Source organism: Pseudorasbora parva, chromosome 7 (genome assembly GCF_024679245.1).
Source record: "Pseudorasbora parva isolate DD20220531a chromosome 7, ASM2467924v1, whole genome shotgun sequence".
In the NCBI taxonomy this organism is placed as follows: domain Eukaryota; kingdom Metazoa; phylum Chordata; class Actinopteri; order Cypriniformes; family Gobionidae; genus Pseudorasbora; species Pseudorasbora parva.
In genome coordinates, this window is record NC_090178.1 from 45,317,090 (window position 1) to 45,334,555 (window position 17,466).

General features: G+C 39.6%; 1 protein-coding gene across 1 annotated transcript in view; it reads left to right on the forward strand.

Moving 5' to 3' along the window:
- tgfb2 (transforming growth factor, beta 2) overlaps nt 1-17,466 on the forward strand; it is a 66,637-nt gene that overhangs the window by 24,526 nt on the left and 24,645 nt on the right. The window contains exon 2 of the mRNA XM_067449335.1: nt 12,798-12,961. Coding sequence (XP_067305436.1) covers nt 12,798-12,961 — 164 coding nt within the window. The remainder of the gene's footprint in view (nt 1-12,797; nt 12,962-17,466) is intronic.

Here is a 17,466-nt window from a genome sequence, read left to right on the forward strand (position 1 = left end):
CGACCCAGCAGGTTTAACCCAACGACTGGAAATTTGAAACTACCAAATGGTGTTTAAAATGTGATCAAATAAACCAACAAAAATTACCCAACAGTCTTAACCCAGCATTTTGGGTTAAAAAATAACCCAGCATTATTTAGAGTGTTGTTAGTAGAATGTCTAACCAAAGTGTAACCAAAACCTCTATTCATATGGAAGTTTGTATGGGGAAACATTGTTATGCACATTCTAAAAAATATTGTGTTAAAAACAACCCAAGTTGGGTTGAAAATGGACAAACCCAGAAATTGAGTTGTTTGAACGGGGTAAATGGACCCATTCAAACAACCCAATTTCTGGGTTTGTCCATTTTCAACCCAACTTAAGTTGTTTTTAACACAGCATTTTTTTTGTTATTCAGAAAAAATCTTTCTGATGTAGCTCTTTTAGATCTCGACATGATGGTGAGTAAATGGGACAGAGTTTTCCCTTGCGCTTCCCCAGCGCTTGGTCGCCTGGAGGCGTATCGAGTGGGCGGAGCGAAAGAATGACGATCGCGAACAAAGCGGTGACGTCCTCAAGCGTGGAGAAACCCATGGCCATCTCAGATAATAGATATATGATCCAGAATCAAATCTGAGGCAGAAATAAATTGAACAGGAGAAACAGCAGCAGGACGTCCGTCTCTGTGGTATGTACTGTATTTAGTGGCCTGTCAACATTTGTGTGTATTTACTCGCAGTTTATGAGGACATGATTCGGTTTATGGACTATTGTATGCGACTAAACCTTAGCAGTAGCAAGCAAAACGGTTTTGCACGTCAGACTAGTGTAACGTTATACATAGAACAACAATGGAGTAACGTTAGCGCTTTTGAATGACGAAGCACACGATCGTGACGTTTACTGATGTTAACTCATGCGACGGTAGCCGACAGCACAGACATTTGAAGCAGTTTTACTCAACGGCTGCTTCCAAAGCAGGACCGAACCTTTATCGCTGGGACCGCTCCGTCAAAAACACTTCTTTGGTATGATTTGGTGAAGTCCTGACAGCAGTGACCGTGGAAATCCACTTTGAGACGCGACTGAAGCGATGTTGTGAAGCTTCCCGTCATTTCTGTGTTCAAATCGGTTCAAATGCAGCGCTGCCTTCCCGGAATGCTGTGCTGAAGCGTTGAAGTCACCCATAGGAATAAAGTGGAGTGCGGCGCGCCACATAAGTGTTCACAGACGATTGGATCTGCACCTGAGTGTTTATGGCCGTGCATTTCCTCTCTCGCTCTAGTCACACGCGCGCGCACCCTACCGGGAGAAGAGCCCGTACGGCCCATACAAGGACCTTCCGCTCTATTAACGTCAATCCGAGCCATACTCGAAAAAAACTCTCCGAAACTTGTGAGAAACCGGAAGGAGTATTTTTGACACAGAAATACTCCATCAAACGTCCAACATTAGTTTTTGAAACTTTGTCTATGTTAAGGATGGGAATCCAAGTCTTTAACAGTGTAAAAAGCTCAGTATGCATGAAACAGCATTTCACCCCCCCCCCCCCCCCCCCCTTTAAAGACACCTAATATAAAGTGTGACCAATATTTGTTGTTATCCTAGCCAAATGGCTTTCCCTCCAACTGTTTTATTTCTCTGCTGACTGCAGTTAAAGCTCTTCACGGGTCACTGAGGAAGAGTTCTGGCCACTAATGAGCCCCGTGACAGATGACCTGAAACATCTGTAGTAAATGACTATTGCGTTTTACTGTAATGCAGACGGAAGGTGAAAGTGTACGCTCGAGTGTTAGTGTGTGTCGTGGAGGCGTAGCGGTGTATGTGTAATTCGATTCAAACGCTTGCTCTTTCCCTGTCAACCACACATCTGACAGCGTTTTCCAGCCACAGAGGGAGATTGTCCGCTCAGCAACAGGAGTTATTTAGAGACCGAAGGACGGACAGCCGTGTCATCGAGCAGACAAGCTCGCTAATCTATCCGCTTCATTAAAGCCTGGAGGAAATCCAGCACACAGGAAGTAGGCCTGGGGTCAGTGGGGGAGCAAAGGACACTGGGAGTTATTTCCTCGCACAGGTGTTTGATCAGTGAGCGTTCAGGGTGCGGATCAGTAACCAGGATCCAGTCTCCATGTCTATTTAACTACTTAATGCCTTCAAGATGTATAGGCCTATTCCACACAGAGTAAACAGCTTATTCACCGGCAGGACTTACGGTTTTGGTGTTTAAAACGAACATGATGTCATGGCTTCACAGATGTGCGTACGAGGGTTCAGTTAAGGTTTATATATTGGAAGCGTCAGATAAGTGCTTTTAGATAACTGGACAACTGGTGCCGCCACAGTGAAGCTCTGTAAAGTCTTTCCTCTCAGGAGGGAAGCTCTTGTGAGATCAAGCCACTCTGCATATTTTTTGGCGCACATCACAAGTGGTCCTCACTCATGAAGACTTCCTGAGTTTAAGATCCAAGTGTTTGCAATGGCAAAACTGATGAGTGATTTATGGGGATCTAAAAAAAGAAAAATAAAAAAGCTATTTGTTATTATTAGTGTGTGTGTGTGTGTGCGTGTGCGTTTGCTAGTGCGTGTGTGTGTGCGTGTGTGTGTGTGTGTGAGATGTGAATAATTCATCAGGGCTATTGCTCTTTGTGCACGCTTTATATCTGGCTCACCCAGTTCAATTTCGGCAGCAGATCTGACTAATCTTTTCTAACGTTATCTCTTTTTATTGAAAGAATGCTATATTATTTGATCATTTTTGTGTGTTTGTTAAGGAGGTGCTATCAACGAGTTTATGTAAGCCAGTAAAATTCCTTAGATGGGAATATTAAGACCTTGCACGATCAAAAAGAAAATACGCCCAGCTTAGAGTGTCAGTTTCACTTTTTACAGTGCCTATAAATTCAGGTCATAAGGGCAAAATCATGTTTGGCCTAGGAAAATTGACATCTTTACCTCTTATTCAAATATTTTTTTTTAAATGTGTTTAATATTTGTAAGCGCATTGCATAGTTGTGCTTGGAGTCAATTGCTTTATTTGTGATAACGCAATGGAACATTCCAAATTGTGCCGACATAATTTTTGGCCAGGCTGTCATACAAAGAAAAACAAGAGAGAACCAACGGAATATTAATAACTGATTATGATGCATGCTTTTGTTGGATTTGTGTTTTTATATGCTTTTTTTTTGCATAGTAAAATAAAACCTGTTGCTGTAGTTTGCCATTTTTGGCAAGTTTAGTGTTTGTTCTTCCCTCATTTTTAAAATATAAAAAATATACAATATTTTCCTCATATAACTTGTAGGATCATTACAAACAAACATCCCTTTTGGCCACTTTACATGCTGCACTCAAAATAATATTTAGGTCTAAATTTAAGATTTGTTTATTTGAATTGCATATCAAATTTCCAACTATTTGGTTTACAGTTTTAACATAAAGAAAAAAATAAAATTTATGTGATGCATATTTTTCAGTCATACATAAAGGAAACAGGGCCCCACTTTATATTAGGTGGCCTTAAGTACTATGTACTTACATCAAAAAAATAAGTACTATGTACTTACTGTGTTCAAATTGTATTGCAAAACACCTTTGCTGATATTGAGGTGGGATAAGGGTAGAGTTAGGGACAGGTGTGGTGGTGTGGGTCAGTTTAAGGGTAGAGTTAGGGTCAGGTGTGCAGGTGTGGGTCAGTTTAAGGGTAGAGTTAGGGACAGGTGTGGTGGTGTGGGTCAGTTTAAGGGTAGAGTTAGGGTCAGGTGTGGTGGTGTGGGTCAGTTTAAGGGTAAAGTTAGGGTCAGGTGTGGTGGTGTGGGTCAGTTTAAGGGTAAAGTTAGGGTCAGGTGTGGTGGTGTGGGTCAGTTTAAGGGTAAAGTTAGGGTCAGGTGTGGTGGTGTGGGTCAGTTTAAGGGTAAAGTTAGGGTCAGGTGTGGTGGTGTGGGTCAGTTTAAGGGTAAAGTTAGGGTCAGGTGTGGTGGTGTGGGTCAGTTTAAGGGTAAAGTTAGGGACAGGTGTGGTGGTGTGGGTTGGTTTAAGGGTAGAGTTAGGGACAGGTGTGGTGGTGTGGGTCAGTTTAAGGGTAGAGTTAGGGACAGGTGTGGTGGTGTGGGTTGGTTTAAGGGTAAAGTTAGGGTCAGGTGTGGTGGTGTGGGTCAGTTTAAGGGTAAAGTTAGGGACAGGTGTGGTGGTGTGGGTTGGTTTAAGGGTAGAGTTAGGGACAGGTGTGGTGGTGTGGGTCAGTTTAAGGGTAGAGTTAGGGACAGGTGTGGTGGTGTGGGTCAGTTTAAGGGTAAAGTTAGGGTCAGGTGTGGTGGTGTGGGTCAGTTTAAGGGTAAAGTTAGGGACAGGTGTGGTGGTGTGGGTCAGTTTAAGGGTAGAGTTAGGGTCAGGTGTGGTGGTGTGGGTCAGTTTAAGGGTAAAGTTAGGGACAGGTGTGGTGGTGTGGGTTGGTTTAAGGGTAGAGTTAGGGACAGGTGTGGTGGTGTGGGTCAGTTTAAGGGTAAAGTTAGGGTCAGGTGTGGTGGTGTGGGTCAGTTTAAGGGTAGAGTTAGGGTCAGGTGTGGAGGTGTGGGTCAGTTTAAGGGTAGAGTTAGGGACAGGTGTGGTGGTGTGGGTCAGTTTAAGAGTAGAGTTAGGGTCAGGTGTGGTGGTGTGGGTCAGTTTAAGGGTAGAGTTAGGGTCAGGTGTGGTGGTGTGGGTCAGTTTAAGGGTAGAGTTAGGGTCAGGTGTGGTGGTGTGGGTCAGTTTAAGGGTAAAGTTAGGGTCAGGTGTGGTGGTGTGGGTCAGTTTAAGGGTAGAGTTCTGGTCAGGTGTGGTGGTGTGGGTCAGTTTAAGGGTAGAGTTAGGGACAGGTGTGGTGGTGTGGGTCAGTTTAAGGGTAAAGTTAGGGTCAGGTGTGGTGGTGTGGGTCAGTTTAAGGGTAAAGTTAGGGTCAGGTGTGGTGGTGTGGGTCAGTTTAAGGGTAAAGTTAGGGTCAGGTGTGGTGGTGTGGGTCAGTTTAAGGGTAAAGTTAGGGACAGGTGTGGTGGTGTGGGTCAGTTTAAGGGTAAAGTTAGGGTCAGGTGTGGTGGTGTGGGTCAGTTTAAGGGTAAAGTTAGGGACAGGTGTGGTGGTGTGGGTCGGTTTAAGGGTAAAGTTAGGGACAGGTGTGGTGGTGTGGGTCAGTTTAAGGGTAGGGTTAGGGACAGTTGTGGTGGTGTGGGTTGGTTTAAGGGTAGACTTAGGGACAGGTGTGGTGGTGTGGGTCGGTTTAAGGGTAGGGTTAGGGACAGTTGTGGTGGTGTGGGTCAGTTTAAGGGTAGGGTTAGGTGTAAGGGAAGTGCCAACTGTGTAATTACAAATAATTAATTACAGACCTAATAACATGCAGGTATTTTTTAAAATGTAAGTACAATGTTAAAACATGTATGTACACAATAAGTGCAACGTATCAAATGATTAATTACAATGTTAGTACATAGTAGTTAAGGCCACCTAATATAAAGTGGGTCCGGAAACAGGTAAGATTTCTGTAATAGTAATAAACTAAATGTATTTCAAATACTATATTATGGGCCAGATTTACTAATAGCTTGCTCCAACGCAAACCCACTTTTGGCTTTAGGAAACTATACTGTCAGGATTTACTAAAGACACGCAGTGATAAATTAGCGCTGAAAGGCACGGACAGGGTTATTTTTATTGCATATGCATTTGTAGGAGTTTCTCTTTCAGGTGCAAAATTTATGTGAAGAGAGCATTTAAATGAATCATGCAATGTGATTTACTAAGGGTTGTGCTTGTAAATTTACTGGTGTTTGTGCCATTATTTACCGCTCCAAAAAAAAGCATGTCTTAAACCAGACACTATTTTGTGCTGCTCTTTGTAGATTGTGTTGGTCATTATGGAAATGATCCGGCTGCGTCTGTGTTCTTTCATTTGTGTGTCGTCAGTAGATCACACGCTGAACTTTACACTCCCATCAACACTTTTTTTTGGAATTGCTCTCCCAATTTGCCCTGTTTAGTAAATCTGGCTCTATATCATCAATAAATCCAGTTTGTTTCAGTCTCATAACTGAATATTGCTTGTTCCACAGCTATCCATATTTGAGCTATGTTCATACTTTTTTAGCTGTTTTCACAGTGAACAGATTCCCAGCAGTTTGAATAAATGCCTTTTGAAAGTATGATTATTCATATAAAATCAAATAGATGCAAATAGTTAGTAATAAACTGTTTTTTTTAGTGCAGAAAGCTTACTTTTTCAATTATGCATCTCTGACAAATATGCATCACATAAATGGTTTGTTTCCACCAAACGTACAGTACAGTCCATTTTGATTGTAAGAATTTGTGAATTGTACCAAGATACAGAACCGTAGTACCCTTCCGTTGGGGTGCCTAGAATGATGTTGATCGCTACTTTCCAGCATAAACCACCTATCAATAAAGGGAAACTCAAGATGGATCAAGGTTTACCTTCCTGAAGCGTACTGTACTGTACCATTAGTCATTAGTATCATTAGTTTCTGTTAAAAGTGTGTAATCCAAATGGATAGAAATCTTAGATTTAAGCATTTGAATATGTTTTAAATGCCTAAATGTTTTGTCACACTCAAAACAAAACAAAATATGTTTTGAGTGTGTGTCACATAACCTTTAATTTTAGATGTAAAATTAATCAATTTTCAATTAAATCTAATGTGCTATAGACAGACTAAACAATCCAATTACACTTCAAATACATTTCCAAAAGATTATTTCTGTCATTTTAAGTAGTTTTATTACACTGATGTAAGTTCAATTGTTCGTTTTTTGTCTTTTGGTTGTTGTTTTTTAAATAAGTTAAGTTATTTGATGCTATATAAATGGGGGTGTGTCTTCATGATTGACAGCTTCTCTGAGCAAAGTTGTCACTAAGGCACCAGCAGACTTTTTCAGGAGGAGATTGGAGCTTTAACTTTAATTTCTACATTTCCATAACTGTTTATTTCACACCACCTTAATGAGCTGTTAACTTGACTAAACTTTACTAAAGATTCTGTGGAAGCGTGGGCGGGACCTTGATATTGCGGCTATCAAGATGTCAGTGCCGTATTTTCTACAATGGTGAGAATGTGAAGGTGCGTCGTCCATTTTTTCAATGGGCCAGGCATACTCTGGCATACTCTGATCTGATTGGTTGGCTGACTTTTCAGGAAGAACTAATCACTGAATGTACTCACGTTTAGGTCAGTAGCATCTAATCGTTGAAAGAGTTTGATGTTGGAGACTCCACGAGCAGCACTACATATTCTTTGTTTATGCACAATAATCAGTACTTATCACTTTTGGATGTCTATACGCATTCTAATATTTTCTGTGTTATCGCTGTACTTATGATACAGTCTCTCTGTGTATGTTAATGTGGCTCTGATGAGTTTGTTCAGACCACAGCGGCACCACATGCAACTAATCATTTTGATGTCACGTCCGTGTAAATCAGCGGTTACGGAGTCTCTGCTACTGAATCTGTAAATCAGCGGTTTGCTTCCTGCGTCAGCCCATATTCCCCAGTGCATTGGAGAGTGACAGGAAGCTTGTGGTGTATAGAGATTAGAAGTATCATTATAAGTATGTGCGCACTCACTCGTGTGTGTGAACTCAGAAGAGTGTGCGGTGTGGTTTCCAGTGAACGCTGCTCAAAGCGTCCAGTGTAAAACCAGCACAGCAGAGCCTTTCATGGAGTCAAGATGTAAATACTACGCCTTGCGGGCTCATTGTAAGTGTGACTTTGTATGTTGATGGAGGGAGAAAGCTTCAGTGAAGTGCACTGGTCTTGGCCCTTCTGTCCTGCCAACATGTCCTCCAACCGATACGCCTATATAGGTCGTTTGCCACTTCCTTGAAATACGACCCATAGGAGCGTTTACTAAGGTTGCGCCCCTATCGACAATATTTTAATTAATTAAATACGACGCACAGGATCGTATTCTAAAGTTGTGCTCCTATTGACAGTAGAGCACTTTCATTTAAAAGCATTTTTCCCTTTTATCTGCTTAATATTTCAGGTTTTGCATAGCTGAGTTGGTAAAGCATTGCACTATACATCAACAACATGTGATCATGCGATCGTGGGTTTCGATCCCAGGGAACACATGTGCTCATAAAGTGTGTATGCACTATAAATCACTGGGCAGGTTTAGGGATGGGTGGGTGTTGTTGTAAATTTAAAAAAATGGAAATAAATGGAAATATGACAAATGGTGGTAAAAAGTCCAGACATTGCATTAAAATGAACACGCATTTTGGTTGGTAACAACAGTCATACGTCATTTCATGACGTCAGACGTAACGTGACACTGTCATTATTTTTACGCCAACTAGAGGGCCCATGACGTTAAAACGTAAATAAAGGTCGTAATAAGGTGCTTGAAAAACGACCTATAGAGTCGTATTTTTTTGGAGGAAAGGTTGGTCCTGCTGGTCAAGAGAAGAGTTTGAGTTGTGATCATGCTTACAAGGACTTCTGATGCTTGAGCATTTGAGAACTGACTCATTTTTGCAATAAGATAAATGGGTAACACTTTAGAGCACCGTTCCGTCATTAATGATAACTATTGCATTATTAACACTCTAGTAGCTACTATTAACTAACAAGAAACTCTTTTTCTTTTCAGTTAATTCAGTTTATTGCCTACAAAAACGGTCGGTATGGACTACAACGAGCTTCTTTTCCGGTTTGGTGACATCATAAACCCTTGCTATTAACATAAACACTGCTCCCGCGAACACGCAGCAAAGTGGATGAGGCCGCGTCACAGTCATTACGGAAGAGAGAGAGCTGTTGCAGCAGACTAGTGTGTTGCAGACATGCCATCGAAACAATGTTATTTTCACTCCAAGTGCCCGATTTCTGTGTTCGGCCTTCCTCGGGACACTGGACTTCGGGAACAATGGTTACAATTTGTGTTTAATTTAGTTTTTGCTGATTACAATGCAATAGCCATCTGTGCGGCACATTTCATGGAAGACAGCTTCAAGAATCTGTCATTCATCATTATTTTATGACTTTACTTGTTGCACATGACTATTAACTCATTGATAAAGCAATATGTAATTGTGGTTATGAGTTTCTAATTAATTTTGAATTAGTTAATAGTCATGTTCCCCAACAAGTAAAGTCATAACATAATGATACCTTTATAAATCATTAGCTAGTGATTAATTACAGCAGACAACTGGAAGTTGAGATGCATGGCTTTGACCCCTTGTGGTAATTAACACATTAATTTACATTATTAGTTATATAATATGTTATTAAGGAATTAATAGATTTGACACATTTAACTAATAAATATTTATTGATTACTTAATCTATTAATGATGTAGAATCTCCATTAGTTGCTGCTGCAGTAATCATTAATAAATGGGTTAGTTCACCATTAGTAATACATTAACTCATAATTATCTGTGCGTTAGTTAAGCATTAATTAATGCATATTAGTGCACCCGTATTGTAAAGTGTAACCAATATAAACAAGTTGTTCATGCTACAAATAAAACAATTCCTTTAAAAGCAAGCTACTACTCCATTGTGTATTTGGATACAGTAAAACTTTAACCAGAATATGAAAAATACTTGAAAAACGAAAATACTTACCTTCACTAACACCCATTAAAAGCCCTGCGTTCAGAGGTTCTGCTTGACCTTCTTCCCCACTATCTGGGTCTGTTTCGGGCTTAAATTGGTATGGCAATATTGACGCCATTATTTGCACCACAGATGTGATTTCTGCCCGTAATGGTAAGGGGCGTGGCGTTTCCGGCAACCTGTGCTTGGCACTTCAGCCAATAAAAATACAGGAAACTACATTTGGCCATCTAACCAATCTAAGACATTGCGTTTTTCGGATGGGTTGGGCTTCATAGAAGCAGGAAGCAAAACTGTTCAAAGGACAGTGGAGACAGCGTTGTGGAATAAAGGTCAAATATAGGAAATATACACAGTAAAAAAAAAAGAGAAGAAGAAGCATCAAGGCATGTTATACTGCGCCCCAAAAACACAACCAAACCTAGAAAAAAAACACAGAACAACCCCTTTAATCAGTAACTACTATTTTTTCACTCCTCCCAGAGGACTATGAACTACTATACAGATTCATAATTAACATGAATAATGCATAATATATTATTCTAAAGTGAAGGTCATAGTAACAATGACTCAAGTATTACTACATCCTTCTAAAGTAATTACGAATTATTTGGATCAGTATTCTAAAGTGAAAAACATAACTCTCTAGTAATTACTGAAGCCACTGCAAGCTTTTAAGGTTTTTGTACGTTTTTGGATAGGTTACGTTTTGGTCATTACTTTAGAAAGATGTAGCAACACTTCAGTCATTACTATATAAACTTTCCAAAAACCTTAAAAGCTTACAATAATCATTATTAGAGAGTTATCATGTTTTTCACTTAAGAATACTGATCCAAATAATTAATCATTCCTTCTGAAGGATTTGATAATACTTGAGTCATTACTAATGGGTTACTATGACTCAGGGCCATAACCACCATAGACATTGAGTCCCCTCCAATAATTAGAAATGGCCATAACCCAGTGCTCTGTAGGTTAGGATGACAAAAAGGTTTAAAAGTTACATTTTTAGTCTGGTCTGCCTCAGTGATCTAAAAGCGCTCGTCAATGTCAAAATGATTGAGATGGCCAATCAAATCAAAGCAGGCGGGGTTTACGTTCTCTTTTGGCTCATCTTTACACAGATCGTTTGCTATCCTTTTGTGGAGACTATTCTTGAGCCAAATGTAAGCAGCAGATCTATGTATTTATTCACTAACGTGAAGAATCTCGGGACTGACAATATATTTGACGCAAATTAATGCAAATATTATTTGCAAATAGCCCCAAAATGATTATTTCAGAATTAGAATTGGACCTAAAATTTCATTCACTGTTCTGTTTCTTTATGCTTTATAAAAAATAATTAACAAAAATGTAGTTATTGATTAGCTAATAGTGAACTAACTAAGCACTATTACTAGTTTATTGATCACACTGCAAAAAAATGCATTTCTTACTTAGTATTTTTGTCTTGTTTCTAGTCTAAATATCGAACAATTATTACATTAAGAAACATTTACTAAACAAGTAAAAATGATTGCCTTGTTTTGGGGAAAAATAACTCAAAATTAAGAGAGTAATAATAAGCAAAATAATCTGCCAGTAAGGTAAGTAAAATAATGTTGTTTTAAGAGTATTTTTCTTACCCCATTGGCAGATTATTTTGCTCATTTTAAGCAAAAACTCTCTTAGTTTCGAGTTATTTTTTCCCAAAACAAGACAATTACTTTTGTTTGTCTAGTAAATACTTCTTGTTTTAAGAATTGTTAGATGTTTGTACTGGACACAATACAAAAATACTACGTAAGAAAAGCATTTTTTGCAGTGCAGAGTTAGTTTTCTTGTTACTTGTTAGATACTAGAGTGTTAATAATGCATTACTCATTTGTTCCTGTGTAGTTATTCATTAATAAAGAACAGTACTCTAAAGTGTTACCGTAAAACGCCGAAACCATCAGAACAGGGCTTTCCTTTAAAGCCCTGATTGTTCTTTCACTGCAGCTGCCAAATGTTTTCTTCTGTCCGTCTCATGTGGATGGACGTCCTGCTTGCGTAGGCTTATTAAACAAACCGTTGAGCCTCTGTGATCCCTGGCTTCTGTGCAACGCTCAGGGTCCGTTTAGTGCTTCAGGCCTCATCATACACCGCCTGACAGCGTCACACACATGGTTTCTCTCTGAATTACTGCTTATATGTGCGTTGTGGTAGGTTAACCCTCTCGACTCAGACTCCCACAAACTCAGTATATCGCTGTGTGTCACACGACTTCACGCTGCCGTAATTCATGCGGTGTCACGGCGGTCTGCTGCCATATCCCTCACGCGTTAGCTTACCCAGTTGTGCATGTGGCTTTGGTTGTCTTTGTTAATTTGTTGAGCTACTGTGCCGAGTGTCGCTCTCATCTCGCCGTTCCACACATGGTTCTCGGCACGCGTGGTGTGTGTACGTAGCCTGTCAAAGCACATGACATTCACACATGGTTTTGAGTACTGCATGAATGTTGGGCTACTGGGTTCACTCGGGAACCATATGGAGCGGGTCTGTACCCCAGCTGACCCTCGCGTGACAGCTCGACCCGAGAGGTGTGTCCCGCCATTGTTTCATCACACTTTAAGTGTACACACTGCACCACTGCCCAACACACACGAGACACTGACATCATTGCAGCACTGCGCATGGCCTCTGCAAAACACTGCCTTGCTTTTTTAAATAGTTTAAATGTCTTGAGTTTAATGAGCTGTGTGAGTAATATGCAGATATTTGTGAAAAAGAAGCATACTTTTTAGCACTTTTAATGAATATGAATTTTATTGTATTATCCACTTACTCAACTTTACTCGAGTTACTGTAATAAACCCTGACTGTATTTTGTTCTGTGGGGGTTTAAGGAGAAAATTCTCATCAATGTTGTTGATTGAGGAGTTTGCACATGGTTTGTCTGAAAGCATAAACATGTAGTTGTATGTAGTTGTTACTGTGTGATTGGCTCTTTTACTTTAAAAAATAATATATTCATAAATATTTAATAAGATAATAATTTGACGTTAATACAAAGTGTACTCAAGTAAACATAGTCACAAACGTATGCTCTCTTTAAATACACTTATGTGACAAAGAAATGTCAGCAAAGGCACTGGATTCTTTACAACAAATGCAGCTACATAAAGAAAGTGTGTTAGCGGGTCAGTAACAGTACCACTGTTTGTTCCAGATGTCATCTCTCCAACACATTACAACCCGTACTTCAGGAGGATAAGGTTTGATGTGAGCTCCATGGAGAAAAACGCCTCAAACCTGGTGAAGGCAGAGCTCAGGATCTTCAGGCTGCAGAACCCAAAGGCCCGTGTGTCTGAGCAGCGGATTGAGCTTTACCAGGTGCGTTCTGCATTCTAGCATTTTGTTTGCTTTCATGCACTCATTCAACTCCCCGATCAACTGTCATGACAACAAACGTGTCTACACAATTCCTTGCGTGCAAACTTAGTTTTTTTTCATTTGAGATTTATTAAAGGTGCCCTAGAATGAAAAATTTAATGAACCTTGCCATAGTGAAATAATAAGAGTTCAGTACATGGACATCACATACTGTGAGTATCAAACACCATTGCCTCCTACTTCTTATGTAAATCTCGTAAATCAAAAACTCCACGGAAAAAAAGTGCTTCTCAACATAAGGCCAACCGTGATGCAAGCGCTGGGAATCATTTATATACACGCCCCCAACATTTGCATCTGTCCAAACATGTTCATTATCAGGCGGAACTGTCGGAGCCGAATCATCAAACGACTCTTGAGGATAGCAAAAACGGCTCTCATGACACACGTCATGTTTAGGCTGTGCAGGGGACTGTTGTCATATGTCAACAGTCATGGTTGAGGTTTATTATAATCGGATACCACAACAAATCGCTTGTTTGTTCGGCCCATTTCAAGCAAGCTTTGCTCAGCATCTTAAGGGGCAACATTCCTCCAAGCAGTAAGTAGTGATTTATCCACTTATTGACTAGCTGTTTAAACAATTTCTGATTAAATTGAAAGTTTCTTAGAGACGGCATTGTCTAGATAACGCAAGATGCTAGTACAGTAATGTAGCGACTCAGGCGAATCAAACACACAATCGCCAGTTACATTTAACAAATATGTTTTGAAAGTTGTGCTCACTAGCATACCTTCCCCCAACACAACAGAGGGAGATTCTTCAGTCACCCTGGAAACCATCTGATAAGATCTTTTTATGGCCGGAAAGAATGTGGCCACATGAAGTCTTATACACAAAGAGCTTAAGACACAGAGCTTTTGCCTCAAATTATAGACAAACCATCTATAAATGAACATGCACCCCAGGACATTATATGTAAACACATAACTGTCTTGTAAAATGTTTATTCTGTATGGTATTTTGCATCTTTTTGTCTTTGTCTTAACAAAGTACTAGTTCAGATAACCTCATATATGTCATGTCTCCTATCAAATTAATGCTCACTTCACGACTTACACTTCCATGTATATCACTTATTCAGAAAATGCAGTGTGTGTTTGTTGCATTAATTATAGTATGAAGAACTCAGAGACCCACTGAGTCCAACTTTTAAACAAAGAGCTATAAATCCTGCTGAGGAATTTCCTGCCGGGAAATCCCAACACTCTCATTGGTTAAGTCTAACCCTGGAGGGTGGGACTATTTCCAGACCTTAAAAAGACCAGTGAAGACAGGCTCTTCCCTCTTCTTGTTCTCTTACTCCGCTCTGTTCACTTCTCCTCTCTCTCCTGTGGGAGCCAACACCCACGGGGGGGGGGCTGGCACTCAAGCCATGCCACCAATGCAGGCCCTCCAAGCAGGCCTCATCTCTTCCAAAAATCTTCTCTTCTACAATCCGATCTTCAAGAACACGAAGCATCGCTAAAGCAAACAGCCGCTTCCCTCCCAACCTCGGAAAGGACCGCCGGACACGCAGAGACACGCAGAGACACGCAGAGACACATACGCACACAAGCGAGAAGCCAAAACGAAACCAAAAAGAATGCAAGTATTCTTATTCTTACTGCTGTAAAGAGGATGTGTTATTCTCCCGTTGGGATAAATTAACTCCGTGAAGGTCGTATTTGGTTGAACTGAAGGAAAGCTGTTTCTTACCCTCCCCCACTCTCTTTGTCTCTCTCTCTCCCTCTCTCTTTGTCTCTCTCTCTCTCTTTTATCTCTCTCTAACTTCAGTCTATTCATTATTCTCTTTTATGTATTCTTTCGTTAATATCTATACTTCTACTCTCTTGATGCATATTTAGTATGTACTTTCTGTGTGAATTGTAGTGTTATTTTTAGTCTGTGTTTATTAAACCTTCAAAAGACATTTAATGAGTTGAATCTGTTATTCTGCCACATACACAAAGTCAATGAAACTTGCGATCTAAACGTTACCTAACTGCTTATGCTACTATGTTAGTAAAGTAAACTGTATGACCATTTGAAATATTGAACTTATCCTGATCAGTAAAGTTAATGTTTCTTATGCGCTTGTAAAGCAGTAATCCCTTTATTGAGAATTGATTTGAAAAGTCTATAACTAATTTGCAGGACAAACTTAGTAGGATAATTTCAAGCAATTCCGTAAAGGGTTACTTGTATTTAATTAAACAATTTTCCCTATCGGAAAATTTTAATACGTAATGAACAACTGGCAAATCATATTCATAAATTCATGAATATTGAATATTAAATCCCTTTTGAGTTAATTATTCCCCGAGACATTAAACTCATTAGTCGTTGTTGTTACATATTATATGGTGGAGAAAAATGCGAGCAAGTTTCAAACGTTTGTGTATGTGTGAATGATATTCATATTCTATTCATTGTGTATTTTTGGAGTAGGCCTATTAATAACCTGCACGCGCGTTTTTGTTTCGTTTTGTTTTGTGAATTATGAACGGTACGCGCAAAGCGAACCCAGGCATAAACAGATGCTGAGAAATGTTGAAGTAGCCGGATTATGTTAATGAAAATATGAACGGTACAAAAATCCAATTTTGAAACGAAAAACTCTACAGCCGTAGGCACAATAGGGTTATCCGCGTGATTTCCAAACGAATGTATTGTAGAAAATCCATACATTTGACTCGAGCAATATATTATGTGTTCCATCAAAATAATGAGATTTTGATGATGTCTGTAGACACGTACGTTGCGTTATCCCGCTTGATCTGAACTACAAAAAGTTTCTATCTGTGCGGAAGATTGGGACAGGACGAGACTCTCCTGTACAATATAAGGGGCCTCAGAATAATTATTATATCGTTAAGATAAACGATAACTCCTGGTTTAAGTCTGGCTTAGCTAACCAAAGACCTGAGACCTAAAACATTTGAATCAAAAATGCTGAAAACCGTCAGCCATATTGATAAATGTCTATTGGAGTCCATGTAAAATGCGTGAATAGGCAGAAGATAAATTCCTGTTTGTCACCCGTTTCGTTGCTCGTGCACATAAAGTGCAGTCATTTTTAAATGAGTGCAAAAGCCAGTAGAGTGTAGGGAACGCCGCTTGCAAACCGCCAGAGGGCGACTCAAGAATTGCAACGCCGCTTGCAAAACGCGAAGGCGACTCAGAAATTGCAACGCCGCTTGCAAACCGCCAGAGGGCGACTCAAGAATTGCAACGCCGCTTGCAGCACGCCGGAGGGCGACTCTAGAACCAGACAAAGCCATCTGGTGAGCATTTCCGCCTAACTAACTGTAGTCTAGGGCGGGCGCAATAGCGCCATCGTGTGGATAAATTCGGATAGTTTCACTCTCCGTTATTTTATTCTGCCTTAACAAAATAAGTTTGAGCCTATAAATTGTTTATTGCTTACTGTTGTACACAGTTTCATTTATACAATTTTTCTAGCAACAACCAAATCTCCTTTCTTGCTGATTAAACACCCTTATTCGAATTTGAAGTTTAAAAAGAAACATAACTTCCTCTAACCCAAAGTGAAATTAGGTTTAAGTCACAGACAGTCCAATTGGAAGGAAGGACGCCACCGTGTGGCTATACCCTGTTAAGTCAGCGCAACACTAAATCCCTACGCCCTTCCTGATTAATTCTTTTATTTGGATAACTCCCACTTAGAGATTAATCGTTATAGGATAAGATTTTTGATTGGCTTTCTTTTATTTGATTTTTCCTTACAGGCTTATTTAAATTTCATTTAAACTTGCTTTGAATTTAATTTGAATTAAGTTGAGCTTCTAATTTTTTTATTTTATTTTATTTTTATTTATAATTTTATTTTTATTTTTAATTTTCAATTTTCAATTTTAATTTTTAATTTTAATTAATTTTTTAATTAAAAATTATTATTATTATTTTTTTTATTTTTTTTAATTATTATTATTATTATTTTTTTTTTCCTCTCTGCAAAAGTTTTTCTTTTCCCCTACCAGTGGGAATAAAGCTCAGTCTGGTAATTACAAACAGTATCAAAAGTGCTTTTGTTTATCATTACTTGACAGAAACTTTTGCCTTTTTCTAAATTGCTCTTGATATTTAATCTTCCACTTAAGCGACCTCAATCCACCCCGGATGAGCTAAATGGGATAACCCATAGTACAAGCCGAATTTTAGTATATCTTGAGCATTTAGCCAATTAATTTCCCTAACACTCCCGGCGCGCACGCTGACATTCCTTTCATTACAGACCAATTCATCTTGTGTTTGTTTCCACTGTGCTCTTTCCTATCCTCACTGTTGGACTATCACGATTGTGTTTCTTTCAGTTCACCAAGAGACCCCAAGGAGAATTAGATAGTCCCGGGACAACCGAGCAGCAGTTCACCAAGTGACCCCCCAGGGCTACCGCCCACCTAATTGTCTGAATTGTCTAATTATCTAACTGTCTACATCA